The following is a 26,238-nucleotide window of genomic DNA, read 5'->3' as shown; positions in this document are numbered from 1 at the left end:
AACTTCATTGTCTCAAATTAATGCGATTTGCTGGAAATGTCATTCTGGACAGACACATTACATTCCCAGCACATGGCTGTTCTGCATATTTAATCCCTTGTGTGCTAAATTTAACTTAATAGCAACATCTTAATATAAACTACACAAAATTCCTCCTAGGCCAAATAATCCTGGGACATGATTGGGCTGAAGAGGTAGAATGTAGCATTTGTATATTTTGTCATGTGCCAAACACTATTTATCTTTCATGTTTGAAATAAAACTTTATACAATGTGCTCTCTTCAGTGCTTAGGTATGTTGCAATTTACTAGTGTAGTGATTCACAAGGTAATCACATTCAAAAGACTTTCAGTTTTGAAGAAATGAGCCACCTATTTTATTACAGTATTCATATCTGATTTCTATAATATGTCTTTGAACATGCTTTATCTGTGGTTTCACTTGGCTTCAGTCCATTTCATAAAACAGAAGGGAGTGTCCTTTCTAGATAAGAACATAAGAAATAGAAACAGGAGTAGGCCATACAGCCCCTCGAGCCTGCCCTGCCATTTAATAAGATCAAGACTGATTTTCTACCTCAACTCCACTGTCCCACCTTATTCCCTTAGTGTCCAAAAATCTTATCGCTCTCAGTTTTGAATATACTCAACAACTGAACTTCCACAGCCCTCTGGGTTAGAAAATTCTAAAAATTCACAACCCTGAGTGAAGAAATTTTTCCTCATCTCCGTCCTAAATGGCCGACCCCTTATCCTGAGACTGTGACCCTTAGTTTTAGACCTTGTATTCAGACAGGAAATTAGAAGTGATTCCTGGACGTTTTGCAAAATTACTTCATCAAAAATTTTATTTGGAGACTTCTCATCAGTTGGGGCTTGAGTGTAAAAAGAATGTGAGAGACAATTCTGCTGTCTAGCCTACTCCAGTCATTTTGGAGGATTGCAGCCAAAGCTCAGCAACAACTCTCCTAATTATTCCCTCCATTTAAAAAAAAAATCCTGTTGATCTTATCATCTTCCACCCCCTTCTCGTACCTAATCTCCCAGAAGGTACCTGGCCTCCACTCAGTGTGGCAGCATGGTTCAGGTTGAGTGCTTATCAGAGCCACAAGATCAAAACTGTGTTCCCTCCCGTCTCAATACAGTGGTACTGTGGATTCCATCATGTGCTCTATGCTTACAAAGAATTTACTTTTATCTGCTGCAGAATATTTTGGAGAGCAAATTGAATGTTTAATTCAGTTAATTAAAGAATCAAACATTTGTATACAAAAACTTCCATAGTACTCTACCTTAATATGACCCAGGGCTCAGAGTTCTGTGTAGGAGTAGATTATGGGAATGTGTGGAGATATAGGTGAGGAAATGTTCCATGGGGATGTGGTTGTTCTAGTCCTGTTGCGATCATGAGGGGGTTATTTGGGATTGCAACTAGTCAGAGTTGAAAAATCTATGTTATGGTAAGTTAACATCTTCAGTTTTTGCTCAGTTACTTAGGGAAATCAGGGGAGAATTTTGTCTGTAGTAGCTTGGCCCTCAAAAGATTACATAGTATTTACAACATGGAAACTGGCCATTTGTTCCAGCAGGTCTGTGCCAGTGTTTATGCTCTACACGAACCTGCTCCTACCTTACTTCATCTCACCCTATCGACATATCCTTCTATTTCTTTCTTCTTCATGTACTTAGCTAGCTTCCCCTTAAATGCATCTATGCTATTCGCCTCAACCACTCCATATGGCAGCAAGATCCACTCTGAGTAAAGAAGTTTCTCCTGAATTCCTTATTGGATTTATTAGTGACTAAGTTAAATTTCTGACCCTTAGCTTTGGACTCCCCCACAAGTGGAAACATCTTCTCTACATCTACCCTATCAAACCCCTTCATAATTTTTAAAGACCTCTATCAGGTCATCTCTCAGTCTTTTTTCTCAGAGAAAAGAGCCTCAGCCTGTTTCGTCTCTCCTGATAGTTATAACTTTCAGTTCTGGTATTATCTTTGCAAAAATAGGGTAGGGAGAATCCATGACAATAAAAACTGAGCTCAACTGTTCAGAAATGTCCTTTTGTCATTCATTATGTTTCAAGTATTGTGGAACCTCGATTAGCCATCCTAATGGCAATTGGCAGATAAGTACATCGATAATGGTTCATTTACACTAAGTTTAAATGGTGAGAAACAGTTTTAGCTTTGCATTGATACTAAACATGTTTACTACAAATAAGGTGTTAAAGCCTCAAAGGAATTTTGCTGTGCTTCGCTGCAGTGTCACACTGGGCCCTGATCCTGAGTTCAGGGTGCATTTATTTTAGAATTGTATTGTGGGTGTGAAATGTTGAAATTGTTTACTGCAATGGAACAGATAATTTAGTGATTGAGAATAAGGCTAAGGTGAAATCACTGTGCTTCTAAATTGTCTCTGGTAAAAGTGTCAGCTTTGGAATAATGTTGCTGGTTAATTAGTCCAGCGTCTAGCCGGCTGGTAATGATAGCTCAGTGTGTCTTTCAGAACATAATGGCTTGGAATTTGCTCTCAACATGATGGTGAGGCTAATGGCGCTCACCTTTATTTATGCGCAAATTGTACAGCAACTTCAAGTGAGGGCAGATGCGAGGTTAAACGACAAAATCCAAAAGTTGCTGTCCAGGATGTGCTGCTCCGCCATTAGCTTCACGTAAACGGTATCTCGCTGTCTCCCACATTATGCTGGGATGCTGCTGTATTTGTGCGGTAGATACAAAAAGTTGTCAAGTCATTTCGAGTCTTAAGTACCCTTTTAATGATGTAAGAAGTGTTCATTACTGCCAGTCAACCCCTCTGGCACTGAAAATTAACTATTAGAAGTGGAGTCTCATTCCTTCAGGTTTTAATTGTTGGAAATTTAACAAAATATTAAAATTAAATTTTTAACTTTTTCTTTGTCTCTTGTTCCTGTCTCTCTTAATCCAATCATTCTTTCCCTCTTTATTTTTCTTTCTGTACCTGATTTTGATATTGAATTCACCCACTCTAATTTGCACTTGCTTCCTCGTGCCGGTCATTTCACAATCCTTAAATCTGATTGGTTAAGGAGATAGGCAGTTGATTGCCCTGTTCACTCAGATCCCAGATTCCCTGTCGAGCAAGCTGCACCATTTCCATCTGCACTTCCAGTAACTTGCGGCGCAAAATATCATTGAGATTAAATGGGCCAGGGCATGTCTAACAGACACTGTTCATTGCCCTGCTACAGCAAATTCTGGCCAATTCTGTCTATTGCATATTCTATTGTGTATAATGTATGGATCAATCTATTGTGCAGTTATATAGTATATTTTCACATCAATGTGGAGCAGATTTGGTTGCAAATTAATGTGAAAGATAATTTAATTCAGGAGGGAATACAATAGATGATGAATGCATCTCCAAGCGGTAGTGTTGTACCACTTGGGCTTACATTGGGAACAGTGTATTTGCAGCCTTGTGTGAAACCATGTTGAGAATAATGCCTGGCCTTCTGGGCACTTCATAGAAGCATTTTATTTATTGGAGAAAAATGATGCACCCATACTCTTATGGGAGAGAGAGAGAGAGACAGAGTCATGTATAACTCATGTCTGAAGATTGGTCTGCTGGCTGTATCATATTCCATAGATTTCTTTTCATTCATTCATTCATAGTTATGGGCGTCGTTGGCAAGGCCAACATTTATTGCCCATCCCTAGTTGTCCTTGAGAAGGTGGTGGTGAGCCGCCTTCTTGAACTGCTGCAGTCAGTGTGGTGAAGGTTCTCCCACAGTGCTGTTAGGTAGGGAGTTCCACAATTTTGACCCAGCGACGATGAAGGAATGGCGATATATGTCCAGTCAGGATGGTGTGTGACTTGGAGGGGAACTTGGAAGTGATGTTGTTCTCATGCGCCTGCTGCTCTTGTCCTTCTAGGTGGCAGAGGTTGCAGGTTTGGGAGGTGCTGTCGAAGAAGCCTTGACTAGTTGCTGCAGTGCATCCTGCCTCAGCATATCTGCCTCAGGCCAATATATGGTATAACCGTGCCTTCGTATCATCAGTTTTACTAACAGTTATGGCAAGGCTAAATTGAATAAAGTCTTCAGATTTCTTTACAATTTCAGTTACAAAACTTATAACTGTGTAGTTTTAATTTTGGTATGTTTCTAAAATAATCTTCAACAAACTTTAAAAAAAAAGCCCATCTGAGCCTTGAACCATGAACCTCAAATTTAAAGATGACTGTATAGCTGATGAGGGTAGCTGAAGCACAGTAGATAAAGGGGAACCAGTGGATGTAGTATATTTGGACTTTAAAAAGTCATTTGATAAGGTGCCACCTAAAAGGTGGTTCGCAAGACAAGAGCTCATGGGGTGGGGGTAATATATTAGCATGGATAAAGGATTGGTTAAGGCACAGAAAACAGAGTAGGGTTAAACGGGTAACGGCAGGCTGTAACTAGTGGAGTGCCGCACGGATCGGTGCTTGGGCTTCAGCTATTTACAATCTATATTAATGATTTAGATGAAGGAACCAAGAGTAATGTATCCAAGTTTGCTGAGGATACAAAGCCAGGTGGGAAAGTAAGCTGTGAGGAGGTCACAGAGTCTGCAAAGGGATATAGACAGGTTAAGTGAGTGGGCAAGAAGGTGGCAGATGGAGTATAATGTGGGGAAATGTGAGGTTTTTTACTTTGGTAGGAAGAATAGAAAAACAGAATGTTTTTTAAATGTTGGTGTCCTCGTACAAGAAACACAGTTAGCATGCAAGTACAGCAAGCAATTAGGAAGCCAAATGACATGTTGGCCTTTATTGCAAGGGGGTTGGAGTACAAGAGTGAGGAAGTCTTACAGCAATTGTACAGGGCTTTGGTGATACCATACCTGGAGTACTGTGTACAGTTTTGGTCTCCTTACCTAAGGAAGGATATACATGCCTTAGAGGCAGTGCAACGAAGATTCACTAGATTGATTCCTAGGATGAGAGGGTTGTCCTATGAGGAGAGATTGAGTAGAATGGGCCTATACTCTCTGGAGTTTAGATAAATAAGAGGTGATCTCATTGAAACATATACGATTCTGAGGGGGCTTGACAGGGTAGATGCTGAGAGGTTGTTTCCCCTAGCTGGAAAGTCTAGAACTAGGGGGCATAGTCTCAGGATAAGGGGTCAGCCATTTGAGACTAAGATGAGGAGGAATTTCTTCACTCAGGATTGTGAATCTTTGGAATTCTGTACCCTGGAGGGCTGCAGATGTTGAGTATATTCAAGGCTGAGATAGATAGATGTAGATTTTTGGACTCTAGGGGAATCCAGGAATATGGGGATCGGACGGGAAAGTAGAGTTGAGGTCTAAGATCAGCCATGATCTGATTGAATGGCGGAGCAGGCTCGAGGGGCTGTATGGCCTACTCCTGCACCTATTTCTTATGTCAAACATCTTGTTCTACTGCCGTCCGCTGTGTTCGTAAATATAAATGACCAGACATTTGTTCTTTCAGTGGCTGCAGAGACCCACTTATTCAGGTGACTTGATGCCAATGCATGCAGTATCCCTATTTACAAAAAAAGTACTTTCATTTATATAGCACCTTATCTCTCAAGGTGCTTTATGGGCAATAAATTACTTTGAAATGTAGTGACTGACATGTGGCAAACATAGCAGCACATACAGACCCCACAAACAGTAATGAGATGAATGACCAGATAACTTTTTTGGTGGTGTTGGTTGAAGGAGAAATGTTGGTTAGGACCTCTGTGTTTCTAACCCCTTCATCTTCCAATAGGGTATAAACAAAATTGAATAAACAGTGAACAGTTAAATTTAAAGGCTCTTGATTTTGGGCAGTGGGGGTGGGATGGGGGGAGTTCTGTGGCATTTGATAAATCTAGAGCTATAATAGCACAAAGAAAATCAAGCAAAGTATGAAGGGAAGCAAAAAGGATCAGAAAGGCTGAGTGCATGAATAGAGAGAGACGGCACATGAAGAGAAATGGTTAACTATTTTTATGCTTATAAAACTGTTTAAGGAGGAGTAGGGCTAAATAGAAATGAGAAAGGAGATCTGGAGGTTGAAGGAATGGCAGAGATACTAAATTGATCTGCCTCGGTTTTCGCAGAAAATTGTGATAGTGAGAATGTTACGTGTAAAACATTTTAGTTTCACGTGCTTGAAATATAACTTTTTACGAAGTACTGTCAAGTTAAGTACTAAATAAATATGCTATTTGCTGGTAGTATTTGCAAGATCACAAATTTAAAAGCCTCTTTGTTCTAGAGAAGTGAGGAGACAAGTGTACAAAACTGATGTTCCAGACCCACCTTCTTTTATTACAGTATTCATATCAGATTTGTGTAGTGTGCCCTTGAGGTCACATTTCATCAGTGGTTTCACTTGGCTTCAGTCCATTTTAGAAAACAACGCATCATTTCTGGAGGCTCTTGAGAAACTAGAGATAACTTCGGGACACTGCAAAACTGTTTCAATTGGTGTATTTTTGGGGTGGGGGGGTGAAAGGTGCCTATGTGAGAGAGAAACGCTGGCAAAACATCTGTACTGTTTGGAGGTTTGCCATCATGGTTCTGCAAAAATTACAGATTTTCTTTTGTACTACTTTCTCTTTCCTTCCCGCCCCCCACGCCAGTGCCCTGATTTCTCATAAGGTGCCTGGCCTCCACCTAGTGTTATAGAATGGCTGAGATTAAATGTTTAGCAGAGCTCTCGATCAAAACTGTATTTCCCCACCCCCCTCCTCATACTATAGTACCACGAATGCCATCATGTTGTGCTCCATGCTGCTGACAATAAAACTAATTTATTTTATCTGCTACAGAATATTTTGGAGAGTAAATTGAATGTTTTGTTCAGTTAATGAAAACAGATTGTATACATAATTCTGTAACACTCTACCTTAATATGACCCAGAGCTCAAAGGGTGCTGTGCCAGAATTCATTATGGAGATGTGTGTAGATATAGGTGAGGAAATGTTCCATGTGGATATGATCTACTCCTGTTGAGATCACGAGGAGGTTATTTGGGTATGCAACCAGTCAGGGTTGCAAAATCTATGTTACGGTAAGTTAACATCTTTCAGTTTTTGCTAGGCAGATCAGGGGAGAATTTCTTCTTTAATTTTTGTCTGTGAAGAAATAAAGAACTTGCATTTAGATAGCACCTTTCATGACTTGAGGATGTCCCAAAGTGCTATATAACCAACGAAATATTTTTGCAGTATATTCACTGTTGTAAAGTTGGGGAATATGTCCACCAATTTCTGATTTAGTGGTATTGGTTGAGGGATAAATATTGGCCAGGACAATGGGAGAATTCCCTGCTCTTCTTTGATTATTCTTATGGGATATTTTTACATCTACCTGAGAGGGCAGACTTGTATGGCATAAATAGGGTTTTAAGGCCTCTAGGGAATCTCGCTGTGATTTTCTCTAGTGTCAGGCTGGGTCCTAACTCTGGATTAGGCTGCATTGCACTGTAATTGCAGAATTAGTTTGAAGTGCAACTTTGGTCTTGCAGCTAGGGTACAGCAATATGTAAGACACAGGATTAAAAAACAAATACTGGGCTAATGCCAATAGATCCAAGAAAATGATGTATATACAATTTTACTTCTGTTTTGCAAGACCTCTACACTAACATGTTGATCCTCTGAATTTATTTTTATTAATCATTTGTTTCTCCTTGTTATGATTTTGGTTTGTCCTAGAACCATTTTTCTGTTGATCTCACAGTCGTTCTTATAAGTGGATTTTGCATCTTGTTCTGCAGACGTTGTAGCTTTTCTGTAATTTGCCTTTGCAGCGTTGCATTAGCTGTAGAGTTAATAATTACATAAATTTGCATTCTGCACAAAACATAATCTTGTGCTACACTATTCTATTCACTTTGGAAGTGGCAGAATATTATTTTTGGGCTAATTAATATGTTTATTTGCAAAATGTACATATCAAGTGCAAAGATTGGTGCATCGAAACATTAATATACAGCCATCCAGGATATAATTTGGTGCATCTTCTCAAGTCTAAGTATAATGGTCTTGTTTGGGGAAAATATATTTTTGTTTACTGGTAAAGCAGCAATAGTGCTTTTTTATGTATCATTTTCAGTATTGGCCGCCACAGAAAATAAGTGAATAAATGTTAAACTCAATCAGAAATCCTCGGAACTGCATCAAATCCGTTTTTTGTCCATTTTGTTTGTTTGAAATTGTGATTTGCAGACTAACGCACGGTTATTTACATTTGACGTAGTGAATATCCCAATAGAGAAGAACACTGCATATGGTTTGTTCTGTATGCTTGAATAAACCATTTATTTCCCAGTATGGACCCTGTTAATTACATTGAGTGAATTTAGCCATTTGGTGGTTTGATTAAAAGGCACCAACTGGACTTGAGTAGAATTTTGTTAACACTCTCCATGTGCTGTTAGACTTAATTGCCTAGCAGGAACAACTAAGCCCATTAAATAAAGCCATCTCGTGCACACATGCTGGATCATATGTCATTGGCACTAGTGCTATCGTTTCTTCATTCCGAGCACTAGTGCCTATGCATATATGCAATGTGTCAATGTACGTATGCTTGCATGTAGTGCAATTCCAGGTTTTGGAGAAAGCGCACATAATTAGAATCTGGCTGTATATATTTTTTTACCAGTTGCTTCAAGAAGTCAAACTTGCACTGGTAGTTAGATACAGGGCATTTTTGTGCTGGTCAAGGGATGCATAGTGTTCGGGATTGGAACACTTTTTTCATTTTAAACACCAAATATCAAACATTCTTGGGTAAGGTACAGGGTGGTTAGAAACACATTACAATTAAGTGCCTCAGCCGAGAACTCAAACATTACCTCGTACTCAGGACCCACTGTACCAGTGTTTCATTTCATACGATGGCCATCCTGTGATCTGAGTGCGATTTAATTTAGTGCTGAATTTATGGGCGCTTTGTACGGTTTGATTATGATCCAATTGCATTTTTCTTTTTCTGCCATCTTTTTCTTTTCTGGATGGAGTACATGATTGGAAATGTCAGGATTAAACTAGAACCAGAGCGTGGAAGTGATAGAACCAGAGCTAATGTAGACACGATGCACTGAATTGTCTCCTTCTGTGCTGAACCATCTATGGTTTTATCTTTGCATAATCTCGTTTTAAGATTTGTTTTATTTATAGAGCCAGTGGCTTTCTTGCTCCTTTCAAGCTCAGTTCAGTTGGGTTACATATTTGAAGAAAGATACTGTTTTACATTTTCCTGGAGGTTAGTGTGGATGGCAGAGGATTAAGAGCATCTTAAAGTTATGTTCTTGAATGTGGTAATAATTTATTCTCCAGTAATTATGGGAGAAGTATGTAAGAATCGTAAGTTTAATCACACGTGAGATCGGGGCAGCTCTGCATAGGAAGTAAGAATCAATTTGGTTATGTTCAAACTGTTGCAGTAGATGTAGATCTCCATACACTGTAAAGAAAGATCTTGCACTTGTATAGCATCTTTCATGTCTTTAGAAAGTGCCAAACTGCTTCACAGTGCATTAATTACTTTTGAAGTGTAGTCCAAGTTATGTAGGTAAATACAGCAGTGAAATTTTACAGAGCAAAATCCAAGAAATTAACAATGAAATAAATGACCAGTTAACCTGTTTTTGGTGGTTTGAGAGATAAACATTGGCTAGGTGAACTCCCATGTTCTTTGAATAGTGCCATGAGATCTTTTATGTTCACCTGAAAAGGCTGACAGGACCTCAGTTTAAAGTCTCAACCAAAAGATGGCAGCTCCAACCATGTAGCACTCCCACGATATTGCATTGAAATGTCTGTTTAGGTAATGTGCTGAAGTCCTGGAATAGGTACCCACAATCTTCTGACTCAGGTGAGAACACAACCACTGAGCCCTCCTGAGCCAATACTTAAAGGCTAGAGGTTGAGTCAGGTCTTTGGGACTCCTTGAAATTTTACCTGAAGGGTATAGCATTTTTTGTATAGTCAGCACTGGCACAATTGGATGACGTCAATGCTCTGAGTCATAAATACGAATATTCTCATCCTATTAAAATTGGCTAAAAAGGTAGTGGTCAGACATTGGGAGAGATCGTGCTCTTTTGATGGACACTGTCATTAAAATGATGGTTTATGAGCATCCATTATGTAGAATAAGAGGTAGTCAGAAGTTATTTGAGATGTAGAACTGCTCCCTGCCTTTTTGTAGGAAAAAATGCTCTACAGGGAATAGAAAAATTTAAAAAAATGAGCTCTACCTGCTTTCCCTGTCTGTAATGAGACACTTTTAGTGTAGAATGTTTGTCCTTGTTGTAATTGAGATCTTGTTAGGTGTCTTGTGAACCAATGCTGCACCCTATATCCATACATGTTTGAAATAAGTTTTGATGAAAGGTCATCAACCTGAAACGTTAACTGTTTCTCTCTCCACAGATGCTGCTTGACCCGCTGAGTGTCTCCAGCATTTTCTGTTTTTATTTGATTTCCAGCATCCGCAGTATTTTGTTTATGCTTGAAATATTGTTGATCAGACATCTGATTGACCTGTATAACACAGCCTTCCTTATTTTCTTTATTGTTTAATAGTTTAACATCATGTTCTATCTTCCTTGCAGGGTTTCATCTATATCATAAACTCTCCACGATTGTCCCAGAGAGCTGTCTGCTGATTATCATCGGGCTGTTAGTTGGAGGAATCATCTTTGGGGCTAAAGAGAGATCTCCACCCGTTATGAGCACAGATGTATTTTTCCTGTACTTACTGCCACCCATAGTACTTGATGCTGGTTACTTTATGCCTGGCAGGCTTTTCTTTGGAAACATTGGCACTATCTTATGGTATGCAGTAGTTGGAACCCTATGGAATGTAATTGGCATCAGTATGTCACTATATGGAATTTGCCAGGTTCAGGCTTTTGAATTAGGTGACATCACACTATTGCAGATCCTGTTGTTTGGGAGCCTGATCTCTGCTGTGGACCCTGTTGCAGTTCTAGCCGTCTTTGAAGAAATCCATGTAAATGAGCAACTTCATATCTTGGTGTTTGGAGAGTCATTGCTCAATGATGCTGTCACTGTGGTAAGTAGTCCAGTTATATTCCTTTCGCTTTTAATGTTATGCTAAACTTCAAGAAACCTATCTTCAACCCACTGTTTTTGTATCTATCAACCTATCTTCAACTTTCCCTTTCTTTTCCAAGTCCTAGAAAATGTGCCATTGTCTTGCAATTATGCTTCCATCACTCCTTGTTTGAGACCCTTCAATCTAGCTTCTGCTACACCGATCAGAGCACTGATTAAAAACAATATTCTTTGTTACTGTGACTTGCACTCTTCTCATTTCCCTTTACCTCAGCTGCCTTTGAAGCTTTTGTAAACAATTTTACAACACCAAGTTATAGTCCAACAATTTTATTTTTAATCCCACAAGCTTTCGGAGGCTTCCTCCTTCCTCAGGTGAACGGTGTTCACCACTCTATCTTCCTCCAATGAGATGTTAAAATGCATTGATAGTTACAGTAAATTGTGTAGATGGGAACAGGAAGTTACAAAGGGACATTCAGATTAAAGGAGTGGGCAAAACTGTGACAGATAGAGTTCAATGTGGGGAAATGTGAAGTCACAGACTTGGATCCAAGAAAGACACATTGATGGCAAGAAACTAGGAACTGTAGAGGAACAAAGGGTCCGTGTAAACAGATCACTAAAGGCTAGTGAAAAGCAATCAAAAAGGCCTTTATCTCCAGGGGGCTGGAATACAAAGCTGAGTAAGTTATGCTTCAGTTGTACAGAGCTTTGGTCAGACCCCATCTAGAGTACTGCGTTCGTTTTTGAGCACCGCACCTCAGGAAAGATATATTGGTTTTGGAGGGGGTACAATGCAGATTCACCAGAATGATAGTGGGCTTATGAGGACAGGTTGCATAAATTTGGCTTGTATTCCCTTGAGTTTAAAAGGTTGGGGGAAAATCTAATTGTTTAAAATGAAAAAGGGATTCTTATAGGGCAGATACAAAGAAACTATTTCCTCTGGTGGGGGAATCCAGAACAATGGGACATAATTTTAAAATTAGAGCTAGGCCATTTAAGATTGAAATCAGGAAGCACTTTGTCATAATAAGTGGAACTTGCTTCCCCAAAAGGCTCTGGGTGCTGGGTCAATTGAAATTTTCAAGACTGATAGATTTTTGTTAGGTAAGGGGTATAGAGGAAAGGTTGGTAAATGGAGTTGAGGTGCAGATCAACCATGATTTTTGATTACATGGAACAGGCTCAAGGGGCTAAATAGTCTACTTGTATCTTGGGAATTAAACCATGCCCCCTCTTTTGAGTCACCCGCACCCCCCCCCAACAACAAAAACTCCCACAAGATTAAAAATAATCTGCACCCCGTATATTGTGTAGTCCCTTACTGTTGCGTATAAACTACTAAGATTTCTGCTATCCTAAAATGTTTTATTGCAGTGCATCTAATCTCAAAAATAATGTGTGATTTGTTAATAGATGAACTATTTGTAATAGTTTACACAACAATCACTCCCACAACACCGCTTATACTTCTATTCTTTGTACTGTAATAAGTATGTTTGTACTGGGCTATTGTCAGTTTTATTTTGCTTTTATCAACATACTGTATTTAGACAACATACTGCTCTGCTAGCTGTTTGTAGCCAGAAGCTTGTAGGATTATCTATTTGCAACTGAATTAATACCCCATTTAGTCGCATGATGAGGTTTGGTGAAACATAATTTTAATAATGGTTTTTATCATTGACTGACTTAAAACAGGAAACCAGCTTAAGTTTCCTAGTTTAGGAATGTCATTAGAAAATATCCAGACTGTTGAGTAAACCAGTATTGGATATCAGAAACCTTTCTATAATCAGTTGAATCTGCTAATTGTTTCCATTTTATTTCCTGAGGACAGTGGTTTATTTTGGTTTCAAAGTTGGTCAGACAAGGTGAGCTTTGGAAGCTGGGTATGAATGAAACTGCTGTTGCTAGGTGATAGTTCACAATGAGCCAAGCTTTCAGTAATTGTTTAAAGGGTAACGCCATGCTTTTTACACACCAACTTCTCATATTACAGTCTACTACTGTAGATTCAAAGTTGGTTAATTCAAATTCATTTGATTCAATTCTTTACACTAAATTCCCACTTTGCTGTGTTGCTTACATTGCTTAATTCAAATTATTGGACAATTCAATTTTTTTTAACATCAAACCATTTGAAGAGTAGGTATATCTAATTTATTTGTGTGCTTTGAATCACCAAATGATTTTTCAGTATTTTTAGTTATATCTTGAATGAGGACATTACAAGGTCATCTTCAACTGATAATGTCTTAACTGGCCAGTGCAAATGAGGTATTGAATAACCTTCTCAGTCAGGTTTGACCACATGCAGTTGGGCACCCCACAATGTCTTTTCCCCCCCAAAATTCATAACGCCATTGCACACATACACACTCTCGCATTGTCTGACTTTTATATACTTCATGTGCAGTGGTGCTGAGTTTTGGAGAACGGATGGTACCCATGCAGCCTGTCCCCCACACATTATACCTACATAATGACACATTATCTACTGACCTCAGGAGTTCTACTTGAACTAGTCTGAGGCTGCTCCAGTACTACTTATGGTGTACATTGGATTATGGGGTATGATATTAATTCCTGGTGATGGACTGAAGCTGACACATTAATGTCACTGCTGGACCACCAGCTTGGATGGGTCTTTGTAGAGTCTAACTTTCTATATCACATACTTACACTACTATAAGTGGAACTGTAGTACAAAAATACAAATATAATAAAAGCATTAAATGCTAATTGGCTTGAAGTTGATAAGCACAGCCCTTGCATCCTTTACATTCCTCTGTGGCTCTTTGCATATTAAGATATGTAAAATGTGTTATTGTGTAATGGGACAAAAAATGTCTGCACCCATGCAAGGTCAGAAACTAGTGGGTGCCCTGCAGTACAAACAAGATTGCAAAGCCATTAACACCATGTATCTCAATTCACACTACTACAGAACAGGATGTATAGTTCATTGTCTTTCCCCCACCCCCTCTTTTTCAATTTTTCCCTGACGCTGCATAAAATATGGCCGCTAAAACGGCAGTGGGTGCCAGGGCAAGTCTGGCATGCAGCGGGAATCGCCGACCGCCATTTTAAACCCCCCTACCTGCTCTGTTTGGGTGGGCAGGGTTTAAATTGGGCCTTTGGTTGATGGATTGTTCAAGTAAATGTGATGAACTTTCATGAGTCTCTTCTTTAACGTCTAGAGTTATGCCAGTTAACTCACAAAATTATACACATGCAGTTTCCATTAAAGCCAAATTTTATACTTTTATTGGATTCTCATAGTTTTGACCTTTAAAACATTACTCCAAATTCTAAAAAATCGACTGAAATTATCACAGCGTGTGTTAACGCATCACTATAGTTTTATGCACCTTAGCAGATTCATTTTTAGCTAGTAGTCTAATTATGATTTTGTTCCACTGTAAGCAGATCTTGTGTTTGCTGAACACAGAGTAACACTATTGAAGCAGTTTTGCCTGTCTTGTGGAGGAGGATTTTAGCAACACTAGGGATGGGGGCGGGTGATATTTTAGAGATTGAAATGAACGGCATGAGTGATGGAGTGGGTGTGAGGCTTGGGGTTGAACAGGGCACTCCTACCATAGCAACAGTCATGCAGTTGAGGAGATGGCAAAGAAGTAAAGGTTGATGTCCGCTTTCAAATTTCACGCTCCAGAGTAGTGTAACCAGGTGACATGGTGAACAGAAAGTGTCTGAGAATGGAAACTTTGGTCATGCAAAAAATGACACTGTAGGTGTAGGAGGAGAAACTATGGCAGGAAATGTTGGGCCAGATAGTAGTGGAACTATGAAAGAGCAGTGCCATTAGTAGGGGTGGATGATGGAGATATTGACTGTATTGAAGGCTATAGAGAGGAAGGTTAATGCGTTGTGGTTACAATCTCTCAGGGCTTCAGTGCAGTACTGAGGGAGTGCTGCACTGTCATGAGGTGCTATCTTTTGGATGAGACATTAAGCCAAGGCCCCATCTGCCCTCAGGTGGATGTAAAAAATCTCATGACATTATTTGAAGAAGAGCAGGGGAGTTCTCCTAGTATCCTGGCAAATGTTTATCTCTCAACCAACACCATATTAAAAAAAATTAGATGATCTGGTCATTTATTTCATTGCTATTTGTAGGACCTTGCTGTGCACAAATTGGTTCATGTTTCCTACATTACAACAACGGCCGCACTTCAAGAATACTTGTTGGCTGTAAAGCTTTTGGAATATCCTGAGGTTGTGAAAGGTGCTATATAAATGCAAGTTCTTTATTGTTGGTGACTTTGACCATGGTGATCTTAGTACCGTGGAAATCTGACTGAAGGGTGTGAGCATGGACTTGGGTGAAGATAATGCATTTGAAGACTTTGGAGAAGAAGTGAGGTTAGAAATGGGGCAGGATGTGTCAGAAAATGTAATACAGCAGCTTTGAAGGCTGGCTGAGCAAAAACTGAAGAAAGGGTGTCTGCCAGCTGAGAGACTGTTGAGTTGTCAGATGGTCAATTAAGTGAAGGGGAAGGTTGTTGGGAGAGGAATTTAAGGATTGGGGTTTATTCCGGGGGTGGTGGGTAGGAAAGAAGAAAGGGAAGATGCTGAGTATACTTCCATAACCGAGTGGCCAAAAAACGAACACTGCTGCAATAGATGAATTTGAGCTTCAGGATGTCTATGGCTAAAATTAGTGATCATTGTGGATTTTAATACTAGATTATAAAGTCACTTGGTCAGTCTGTTTAATTTTTGTGAGGTATAGTTCATTAGATGTAATTACACATGATGGAGGAGAAAACGGGGTCTACGTGGCCCAATTTAACACCCTTTGATTCTAGGTATGATTCTTCCCGATCATATTCCAAATTACGTTTTTTTTAAAAAAGCCCATGATACAGACATTAGGCAGTCTTGGAAATTTTTTTTCCATTGGTTTGATTTGACCATGGTTCTCAAGGGTCCCTGCTATCTAGTATCCATGCTAGTTCCTTATCATCCTTAAAACAGTCCAGCTGTCCTAGTTAACCATTTGATATTGTTAATGCTTTCCCTGTGTTTTTTGTTCCTTTCAGGCTCTGTACCACTTATTCAAGTCCTTCTGCCAGATGCACATTATTCAAACTGTGGATATCTTTGCTGGAATTGCCCAGTTTTTTGTGGTGGGCATTGGTGGCGTAATAGTGGGAATTATTTATGGATTTGTTGCAGCTTTCACCACCCGCTTTACTCAGAATGTTCGGATAATAGAGCCACTGTTTGTCTTCTTGTACAGTTACCTCTGCTACCTGACAGCAGAAATGTTCCATCTGTCAGGCATCATGTCGTGAGTATCCTGCAATTTGTCTACTGGGTGTATTGAAGATCACTTTGTTTTCAAAGTAATGTCCTCTAGATGAGGTTTGGGCAGCAGGTCAATGAATCAATGTCCATGGTACCTAAAGGAAGAATTCACTAGCCCATGGTATTTTGCTGTTTGTTTATATATAATTTACTGCATTTATTCCTTTTTATCAACTTAATAAGTGATGTCATGAAACATTCCCTTTCTGATGGTCTCTTTCTCATGGTTTCTTGCAGCAAGATTACTAAATTTTAAGTATGGATCACTTTTGTGCTTAAGGAGATACGAAGGCAGATTTTCCTTTTGGAGCCCAGGGAATGCTCAGCTCCCAGATGCAGCGAAGAGGAAATGGGGGCAGAGGTCTGTTGTCAGACCTGCGGCTATGCTTCTAACGGGGACAGGCCTGCACCACAAGTGCGCCTGGGCCATGCACCACTGGTATGCTGCACCCAGTGGAGGCCCAGAAAGGAAAATCGGAGCTATGTACTTTGGTAAAACTGAACTGATCTTTTTAATAAAATAATTATGTAGGATGTGAAAAGAATTGAGAGCACAATGTCCCATGTATAGACTGCATTTGAATCCAACCTTGAGATGAGATGACAGTGTTCTAATGCACCATAACACCCCATCCATTTTTAAGCAAGTGTATATAGTTATGCAAATAAGTTAAGAATTCTACTGCAGTACTCTAAAGGCCTTTACCGTCCCTGTTTTCTCATTTTGACTCCACATTGCCTTCCCTTGAAAAGAGTGTATCCATGCTTTGAAATTTGAAGCAACCAATCGAACAGCTGCTTGACTGGTGATGTGAATATCTCCAGGATTGCTGATGCTATGTCTACATGTGTTTTGAAGAAGCTTTAAATTCTGGTAAAATATTTTTAGCATGACATGTTGAGGCACTAACCAGTTGAGCCCTGTAGTGGAATGATGTGGGTTTAGGGCTATGATGTCTCAGGCAGTGGGTTTCTAACCTCCGCCCAAAAACCATTGGGAATTTCCCTTCAAGCTGAGAAGGAGAATTGGTTGGTGCTGGATCCTGCTCTAGCAAAGCTCTTGGCAGCTGGCCTAAAGGAGCATTGATTTCATGAAACCAAATTTGGTGAACCTCGTTTCATTTGTTTGCAAATACATGATCTATTGACCTACAAACACCTAATTGTATCTGTGTCATTTGTGCGAGACTGGTAAGATTTGTGCATGGCTCCTCCCTAAGCAAGTAATATTTGCTGAATACTTTTTTGTGAAGATGGTATGCCTCCAAACGGTGGAAGCTTGAAACTATTATCTGTGCAGTCTTTCGACTGGGGTGTTGTGATTTGGGGAGGGAACGAGGCGGGGAAACTGAATCTTTCTTTTCACATGTTGGAAAAACAGATTGCATTTGGGCTGATTCACTGTATTTGAAAGGTAGAGGTGTTCTATTAGACGTGGGCACAGACTGAAATAAGTCATTTTGGGGCTGAAATTTTTGTATTGTTTTAGCAGAAAAGTTGACATGAGTACAAAACGGGATTCCCCATTTTGTTTTTAGTCATTCTGGGGATGTGGCTGTCGCTGGCAAAGCTGGTTTTTATTAACCATCCCTAGTTGCCCATTGTCTAGGCCATCTATGTAAGGGGGGGGTTCCATTTGGTAAACTAGGCTACATGTCGCAGTGGCTTTGGAAAGAGGGAAAAGGGGGAAAAATATAATTGGTTAATATAGCAACTTTAAGATGCCCTCTTGTAACTGGCTGGTGCCATTGGTTATCTATGCTTCTGAATTTACCCCTGTACTTGCAACCTCCAGACTCCTCTAATAGAATGCCTGAGTTATTACACCTTGATAACCTCTGTTAAAATCATATGGGGGTGAACGTGGGCATCTTTTCTTTTAGGTGCTACACGGCCAATTAAGCCTCGAAAATGGGGTCTGAGATGTGTGAGCACACTTCCGATGGGAAGTGCACAGGATGCCATCTTGGTAAAGGGGTTTGTGCGTGCACACCTAATGACCACTGGCAGCATGCAGAGTAGGGAGATGATGAAGCGAATCAGTGTGCAATACTGATTTAAAGGGATCATGCCATTTTGGAACTCCGCACTTCATCCAGTGCACTGTCTTAACCTCGCACAACTAAACATGACTTAAAGGGCATGAAGAACCTCCCACCAGCTTTATTTAAAGGGATCATGCAGGAGTTGCAGATCAGTTGCTGGATTATTTCTTCTGGCTGCTGGTGCATTTGTATGTGATTTTGGAGGTTTCCTCTACTTGGATAAAGTTTAAATACTCTATAGGGATGGGCATCAGCAAGGGCACTAGTGAAGTGGCAAGAGCAGGAATGCTGTCATCCTGAGAGAGGACAGCAGGTTCATGTTCCATGGAGCCACTGCCACTTGCTGCCTCCAATTATGCGCCACCTTCTCCTGCAAGATGTTTGGGTGATGTGACTGTCATGGTTGAATAGTTACCTGTGTGTGTGTGACCTGTGAGTGGTGGGTGTGAGGCTTGCAACAGTGCTAAATGTGTAACGGTGAGATAAAGTGTATGATTTGAATGGTTAACTGAGATTGTTGGTAGGTAGGTGATGGGGCTGTAGTGAATTGAGCAGTGGATGGCGCTAGTGGTGCAGTTGGTACGATATGCCACTTGGCATTTGAACGCGATCACCTTGACAATTCATCAAATTTCAAATCTCTTCTTGCACTGCACCCATGTTCTATGAGCTATGCTCCTGGCATTTACCTCCTCTGCTACTTCCTCCCACTGCCTCCTGAGCATACATCTGGAGGCTCTCCTGTCCCCCCTGCGGATACAGGATGTCACTCCTTCTTTCCGCCTCTTGCACCAAGACCTCCAATGCATCATCAGAGAACCATGGTGCATGCTCTCTGCCAGGCACAGCCATTCTTCAAGTATCACAGCACAGATTCAGTTTTAAAACAACTCTCACCACTTCTTGCAGCCATAATGCACCTTCCCTTTAAGAGTTGCAGGATGCCTTTAAGAAGGATGAGCCACTCACTATATCGGGGGCCCCTGCTGATGTGTAAAGCCAATCAACAGTGCAGGTAGTGCTGGCTGCATGCAGCAATCATTTAAAACAGCAGGCAGCACGAATATTATGTGCTGCTTGCATCGCAACAGGCTGGGCGTGGGTTAATCGCGCACCTCACTCCCCGTGCCTGTTTTCAGGGGTAATCCAATTTAACACCCCATTTCTTTCAATTCTTCAGAGTTTCTTGTCTTTTGTCTGTCTAACCAACAACTGCTACCTCTTGCTTCTGACAGCTGCACTCTTTTTTTGTTTTTAATTTGCTGTCATTTTTGACCTTTCTGTCTCGCATCTGAAATGGAACTGCACAGTTCATCTATTCCAAAAACTGCCACGAGGAACCTTGGTTTAATTTTTCATGGTGACTGCTTCTTTTTCCTTGCAACAACTCTTAATTCTTTGTAAAGCTTAAATATTTACATTACCTCTTTGTCCGCCGCTCTCTCTCTGTCCGTCTCTCTCTCCCTCTCTCTCTCTCTCTGTTCTTGTCTCTCTCTCTCTCTGCCCCTGTCTCGCTCTGTCTCTCTCTCTCTGCCCCGTCTCTCTCTGTCTCTCTCTCTGCCCCTGTCTCGCTCTGTCTCTCTCTCTGCCCTGTCTCTCTCTGCCCCTGCCTCGCTTTGTCTCTCTCTCTCTGCCCCTGCCTCGCTCACAGAATACATGCTCAGCTGAAGCCCTGTTTGCTTGTTCAGGTGCATGCATAAGATTCCATGGTGCTATTCAAAGAAAAGAGTTCTCCTGCTGTTCCTAAATGTTACTTCTTCAACCAATCTCACTAACAGGTCACTTACCTTATTTGCTGTTAATGGGATCTTGCTGTGCACAAATTAGCTGCTAGGTTTACCTACATGACAAGTGACTGCACTTAAAGTAATTCATGTGCAGTGGGAGCCAAGTTTACATTCTGATTCATCAGGAGTTTTCCCCGATTCTTGCAAAAGTAATGTTGGTTGGTATAGGGGCTGATGGGTCAGCTAGACCCAAAATGGTGGAAGCAGCCTTTATGCCATAGGTGGCATTCAAGAGTTTAAAAGTGTAGAGCAAACTGCCCCCCTCTCCATTCTCAGGGTTTCCTTGTGCCTCTGATGGTCCTGCTGTTGCTTTTTGTTACAGGGGTATCTTCAACAATCCTACTGCAGTCCAAGGTACCATATAAAGAACATCGGTCATTTATATTCCTTTTGAGCTAATTCATTGCCTCATTTGCTGCACTGGGATGCAGACTGGTTATGGGAATGCAGTTATTTTTTCCCGTAACTTTTTGTTGCCTAAGGTGCTTTTTGCCTGTGTGTCGAGTGCATACATATAGTTCACTAAAAAGCAAAGGATATGACATCTGGAGTTTGTCTGAATTGGAGACTTGCTTTTAATTGCTACCTCCATGTATCTGCATGCTTTGCAAAGTCTCCTGCCTTGAGTTTTCCACATCAGCTTTCAACTGTGCCAGAAGATAAATAATAACTGGGGAAAGCAGTACACTGAGGTAGCTATAGTGATGTTGCCAAATGTTCCAGGAAGTAAAAGGCCCATAAACTAGGCAGTAATCAGAGTTGGTGGGAAAATGGATCTCATCTTAAGATGTAAATTCTAACAATTCTGCCTGTTTAAATACTGAGTAGAGCAATAGTATTTTAAAAGTTTTTTTTACCATGAATATGATGCTTTGCAACTTCAGGGAAATGCAGTTGTAAAGTATTCAACATATTTGTACTATTATGATTCAGTTTTTTTTTAGAAATGGATTAGGAATGTCAACTTTTGGATTTTGCATGGTGCATTCTGATAAGTCTCCCATAGAGATTTTCATCTGAATGCCTTTAGAAGTGGAGCTTTGAGTGCATCCAGTCTTGTACCAAATACCTGGTATAATCAGTCACTACAATGCTGCTTAGTCTCTCAAAATTCCACTGGAATGAGTTGGAAGACCCAATCAAAACAGCCAGAAGGCTGAAGGCTTACAGTGCTAATGTTAGCTGACAAAGTCTAGCAGCCTCATTCCACAGAAGCATGTGCATCCATTCATGTTCAGTATTGCAACAGGATGCTGAATCTGACAAATTTTGTACTAAAGCCTTTATCCACAGACTAAAGGGGGCAGTTTTTGGAAATGGCAGGTGCAGTCTTCAGAACTGACAGGCATGAAAAAACATACTGACCTTCCCATCTGCCCCTGTCCTCCTTGTGACTGATTAATAAGTCATTGAAATATAATTTATTTTTATTTCCTAGTTTTTCTTCCTTCTGTCTTTTTTCTTAGCTGGCTTTAGCATCTACTTTCCCACCTCTGCCACTGCCTCTTTATAGCTGGATAATAAGTGATATACTAGTGTGGCCTAGCATGATTTTCTTTCCATCACTTTGTTTTAATTGCCTGACCTCTCCTTTTGGTGATCAGATTAGAAACTATAACCTAGAAATTACTTATTAGTGATGGAACGTCTCTCTTCTGTTCTCCAGATCAACGGGACTGGCGTTCCATTCCTACCTATCCAAAATCAATGAGTGCATCTTCAGCAATAGTTTCTCTTCCCTCAACAGCGACAAGTTGCATTTATATAGCGCCCAAAGCGTTTCACATGAGCGCATCAGACAAAATTTGACACCGAGCCGCATAAGGAGATAATAGGACAGGTGTCCAAAAGCTTTGTCAAAGAGGTAGGTTTTAAGGGGCGACTTAAAGGCGGGTAGAGAGGCAGAGAGGTTTAGGGATGGAATTCCAGACCTTAGGGCCTAGGCAGCTGAAGGCACAGCCCCCATTGGTGGAACGAAGGAAATTGGGGATGTGCAAGAGGCCAGAATTGAAAGAGTACAGAGATCTTGGAGGGTTGTAGGGCTGGAGGAGATTAGAGATAAGGAGCGGTGAGATTTGAACACGAGGATGTGTATTTTAAAATTGAGGCATTGCCAGACCGGGAGCCATTGTAGGCCAGCAAGCAAGGGTGATGGGTGAGAGGCACTTGGTGCGAGTTAGTTTACGGGCAGCAGAGTTTTGGGTGAGCTTAAGTTTATGGAGGGTGGTAGGTCGAAGGCCGGCCAGGAGAGCATTAGAATAGTCGAGTCTGGAGGTAATGAAGGCATGGATGAGGGTTTCAGCAGCAGATGGGCTGAGGCAGTGGCAGAGACGGGTGATGTTATAGGTGGAAGTAGGCGATCTTGGTGATTGAGAGGATATGGGGTCAGAAGCTCAGCTCGGTCAAACAGGATGCCGAGGTTGAGAAAAATCTGGTTCAACTTTCCCTACGATGTTACTTTGAATAATCAAGATCAAAGCCACCATCATTGACCCTCCCAAAACTCTGCTTTCTGGCTCCATCTCCTTCCCTGTCACTGTCTTGTGCTGAACCAGACAATTCGCAGCCTTGGTGTCCTGTTTGGTGCTGAGCTGAACTTTAAATCTCACATTCTATCCATTACCAACACTGCTTATTTCCATTTTCACAACATTGCCTGCCTCTGCTCCTACCTCAGTTCCTTCACTGCTGAAACTCTTATAACATGCCATTGTTATCTCCAAATTCAACTACACAAATGGTCTCCTGTTAGCCTCCCATCCTCCACATTTTACAGACTTTAATTTACCAAGTATGTATGCTGTTCCAAAGCAAGTCTCGCTTGCCCATCACACCTGGCCTACATTGGACCACCCCCCCCACCAAACATATATTCAAAGGTCTCATCTTTTTAATCCCTCCCCTGGCTCTGCCCCAAACTGTGTCTTCAGTGTGCAGTTCAATATTCCCACTTGAACATTCTGTTCCTCTGACTTAGGCCTGCTAAGTATTTACCTCCTATTCCCTTCACCTGACTATTGGTGGCAGAGCATTCAGCTGCCTTGGTCTTACTCTCTGCAACTCCTTCTCGACCTTTCTATCCACCTTTTTAAATTAAAATCTCTCTCTCTCTGTCTCTACAATCTCTCTCTCTCTCTGTCTCTACAATCTCTCTCTCTCTCTGTCTCTACAATCTCTCTCTCTCTCTGTCTCTACAATCTCTCTCTCTCTCTGTCTCTACAATCTCTCTCTCTCTCTGTCTCTACAATCTCTCTCTCTCTCTGTCTCTACAATCTCTCTCTCTCTCTGTCTCTACAATCTCTCTCTCTCTCTGTCTCTACAATCTCTCTCTCTCTCTGTCTCTACAATCTCTCTCTCTCTCTGTCTCTACAATCTCTCTCTCTCTCTGTCTCTACAATCTCTCTCTCTCTCTGTCTCTACAATCTCTCTCTCTCTCTGTCTCTACAATCTCTCTCTCTCTCTGTCTCTACAATCTCTCTCTCTCTGTCTCTACAATCTCTCTCTCTCTGTCTCTACAATCTCTCTCTCTCTGTCTCTACAATCTCTCTCTCTCTGTCTCTACAATCTCTCTCTCTCTGTCTCTACAATCTCTCTCTCTGTCTCTACAATCTCTCTCTCTCTCTGTCTCTACAATCTCTCTCTCTCTCTCTCTCTCTCTGTCTCTACAATCTCTCTCTGTCTCTACAATCTCTCTCTCTCTGTCTCTACAATCTCTCTCTCTCTGTCTCTACAATCTCTCTCTCTCTGTCTCTACAATCTCTCTCTCTCTGTCTCTACAATCTCTCTCTCTGTCTCTACAATCTCTCTCTCTCTCTGTCTCTACAATCTCTCTCTCTCTCTCTCTCTCTCTGTCTCTACTCTCTCTCTCTCTCTCTCTCTGTCTCTACAATCTCTCTCTCTCTCTCTCTGCCTCTACAATCTCTCTCTCTCTCTCTCTCTGTCTCTACAATCTCTCTCTCTCTCTGTCTCTACAATCTCTCTCTCTCTCTGTCTCTACAATCTCTCTCTCTCTGTCTCTACAATCTCTCTCTCTCTGTCTCTACAATCTCTCTCTCTCTGTCTCTACAATCTCTCTCTCTCTGTCTCTACAATCTCTCTCTCTCTGTCTCTACAATCTCTCTCTCTCTGTCTCTACAATCTCTCTCTCTGTCTCTACAATCTCTCTCTCTCTCTGTCTCTACAATCTCTCTCTCTCTCTCTCTCTCTCTGTCTCTACAATCTCTCTCTGTCTCTACAATCTCTCTCTCTCTGTCTCTACAATCTCTCTCTCTCTGTCTCTACAATCTCTCTCTCTCTGTCTCTACAATCTCTCTCTCTCTGTCTCTACAATCTCTCTCTCTGTCTCTACAATCTCTCTCTCTCTCTGTCTCTACAATCTCTCTCTCTCTCTCTCTCTCTCTGTCTCTACAATCTCTCTCTGTCTCTACAATCTCTCTCTCTCTCTCTCTCTGTCTCTACAATCTCTCTCTCTCTCTCTGTCCGGCCCGACGATCGCTCTCTCACCCTCACTCTGTCTGTCTGTCTCTGACTGCATTGTCTGTCTCTGTCTGCACTATCTCTTTAACTAAACTTTTTGCGCACCTCTCCCTCTGGCTCAGCGTCTGTTTGCAAGCACTTTTAGGACTTTTCTTAAGTTAAAGGGACTATACTATATTAAGTATTTGTCAGTCATTCCTTTGTCATCTACTTTGACATAGTTATTAACGCACTTAAAATACCTGTGTTAAGATAATGGAAAAAGGAATATCATGTATCCACGTTAAATGTTTGTCCACTAATGTCGTTGAGTAATTTATTTTGTTTGTGGAAAGTAGTCACAATTCCTTAACCCTTCATTCATCCAGTGCCTTTTAAAATATAGGTGCAGTATAATGAAATCCATAACTATAAACCAGTGATTTGTTTTTTTGTTAAGTCACCTGCTTCAGTGTTTCAATTCCTGCAATGTAAACTATTGATCATTAGAGAATTTGTGATGCAGACTGTAGGTCAAATGGTTGGTGCTTCCTGTTGCTATGATGACGGTTGTGGTTTTGAGAAAAAAAATCCTTTTTAGTTTCAGTGGTTTCTTATTTCAACGAATCTACCAGAGCTTTTGCCGAAGGACTGTTTCTTTGAGGCTCGCCATAGCTTTTTTTTTCCATACTTCTCAGAAATTCTATTTGCATAAAATAAACCTGTGCTTATCTCTGACATCAGAGAGAGAGAACTTAAGACTGATTTAGCAGTCAGAGAATGGTGCCTGATGTTGGAAATGGAAAAACAGAAACAATTTTTTTAAACAAAAGTGGAATGGAAGTCTGGGCTGACTATTGTATTCAGGAGAGTAGAATCTGACAAAGCAAAGATGCAGGAATAATTTAACTTGTTACCTTTTGGGTATTACATAATGGTGTTTTGTAGGACTAAGTTTTTTTTTTGATTCCATGTGATTTTTTTTTAAAAAGCCAAACCAAGACGTACAAAACAGCAAACTTAAAATTAAAAATACTGATGGGTTTTCAAAAATCGGCAGGTGGTATAACAAAATAAAAAGTTCACTGGTAAGATGTATGAGCACAACCCTGAACTATAAAAGCTAAGATTCATTTAGGGGGGTTTCCCTCCTCTTCATCATTATTTCTTGCTTAAAGGGGAAACTCTAACCAGCAAGCCCCACAAGGTAAGACAGTGTGGTTTCCACACACACAGGGTTCTAAATCTCAACTATGCAACCCTGGGAATGTGACTTAAGTGGACAGAATGTTCTTCATCATGAGGGAGGGGAAACCTGAAGGAATATCACTCAGGTTTCTGAAGCACATTTCCCTGGTGTGCAGCCTGAGAGCTGTCCGACATGCTCGTGCATCTCAGATAAAGTGGTGCAGGGAGACCTTTTAGCAAGGAAGAAGGGTGAACAAAGTTTCCCCAACATATCTTGTTATTATTTTATATTACATTTAGACTATTAACTTAAATTCCTCTGCCAGGCATTCCGAATA

At 40.7% G+C, this 26,238-nt stretch overlaps 1 protein-coding gene across 1 annotated transcript in view; it reads left to right on the top strand.

Moving 5' to 3' along the window:
- Nucleotides 1–26,238, top strand: part of slc9a2 (solute carrier family 9 member 2) — a 63,035-nt gene that overhangs the window by 6,942 nt on the left and 29,855 nt on the right. The window contains exons 2-3 of the mRNA XM_067986212.1: nt 10,617–11,080; nt 16,158–16,408. Coding sequence (XP_067842313.1) covers nt 10,617–11,080; nt 16,158–16,408 — 715 coding nt within the window. The remainder of the gene's footprint in view (nt 1–10,616; nt 11,081–16,157; nt 16,409–26,238) is intronic.

Source organism: Heptranchias perlo, chromosome 6, assembly GCF_035084215.1.
Source record: "Heptranchias perlo isolate sHepPer1 chromosome 6, sHepPer1.hap1, whole genome shotgun sequence".
In the NCBI taxonomy this organism is placed as follows: domain Eukaryota; kingdom Metazoa; phylum Chordata; class Chondrichthyes; order Hexanchiformes; family Hexanchidae; genus Heptranchias; species Heptranchias perlo.
The sequence above is the reverse complement of the archived record's forward strand: the minus strand, read 5'-3'. Positions and strand labels throughout refer to the sequence as shown.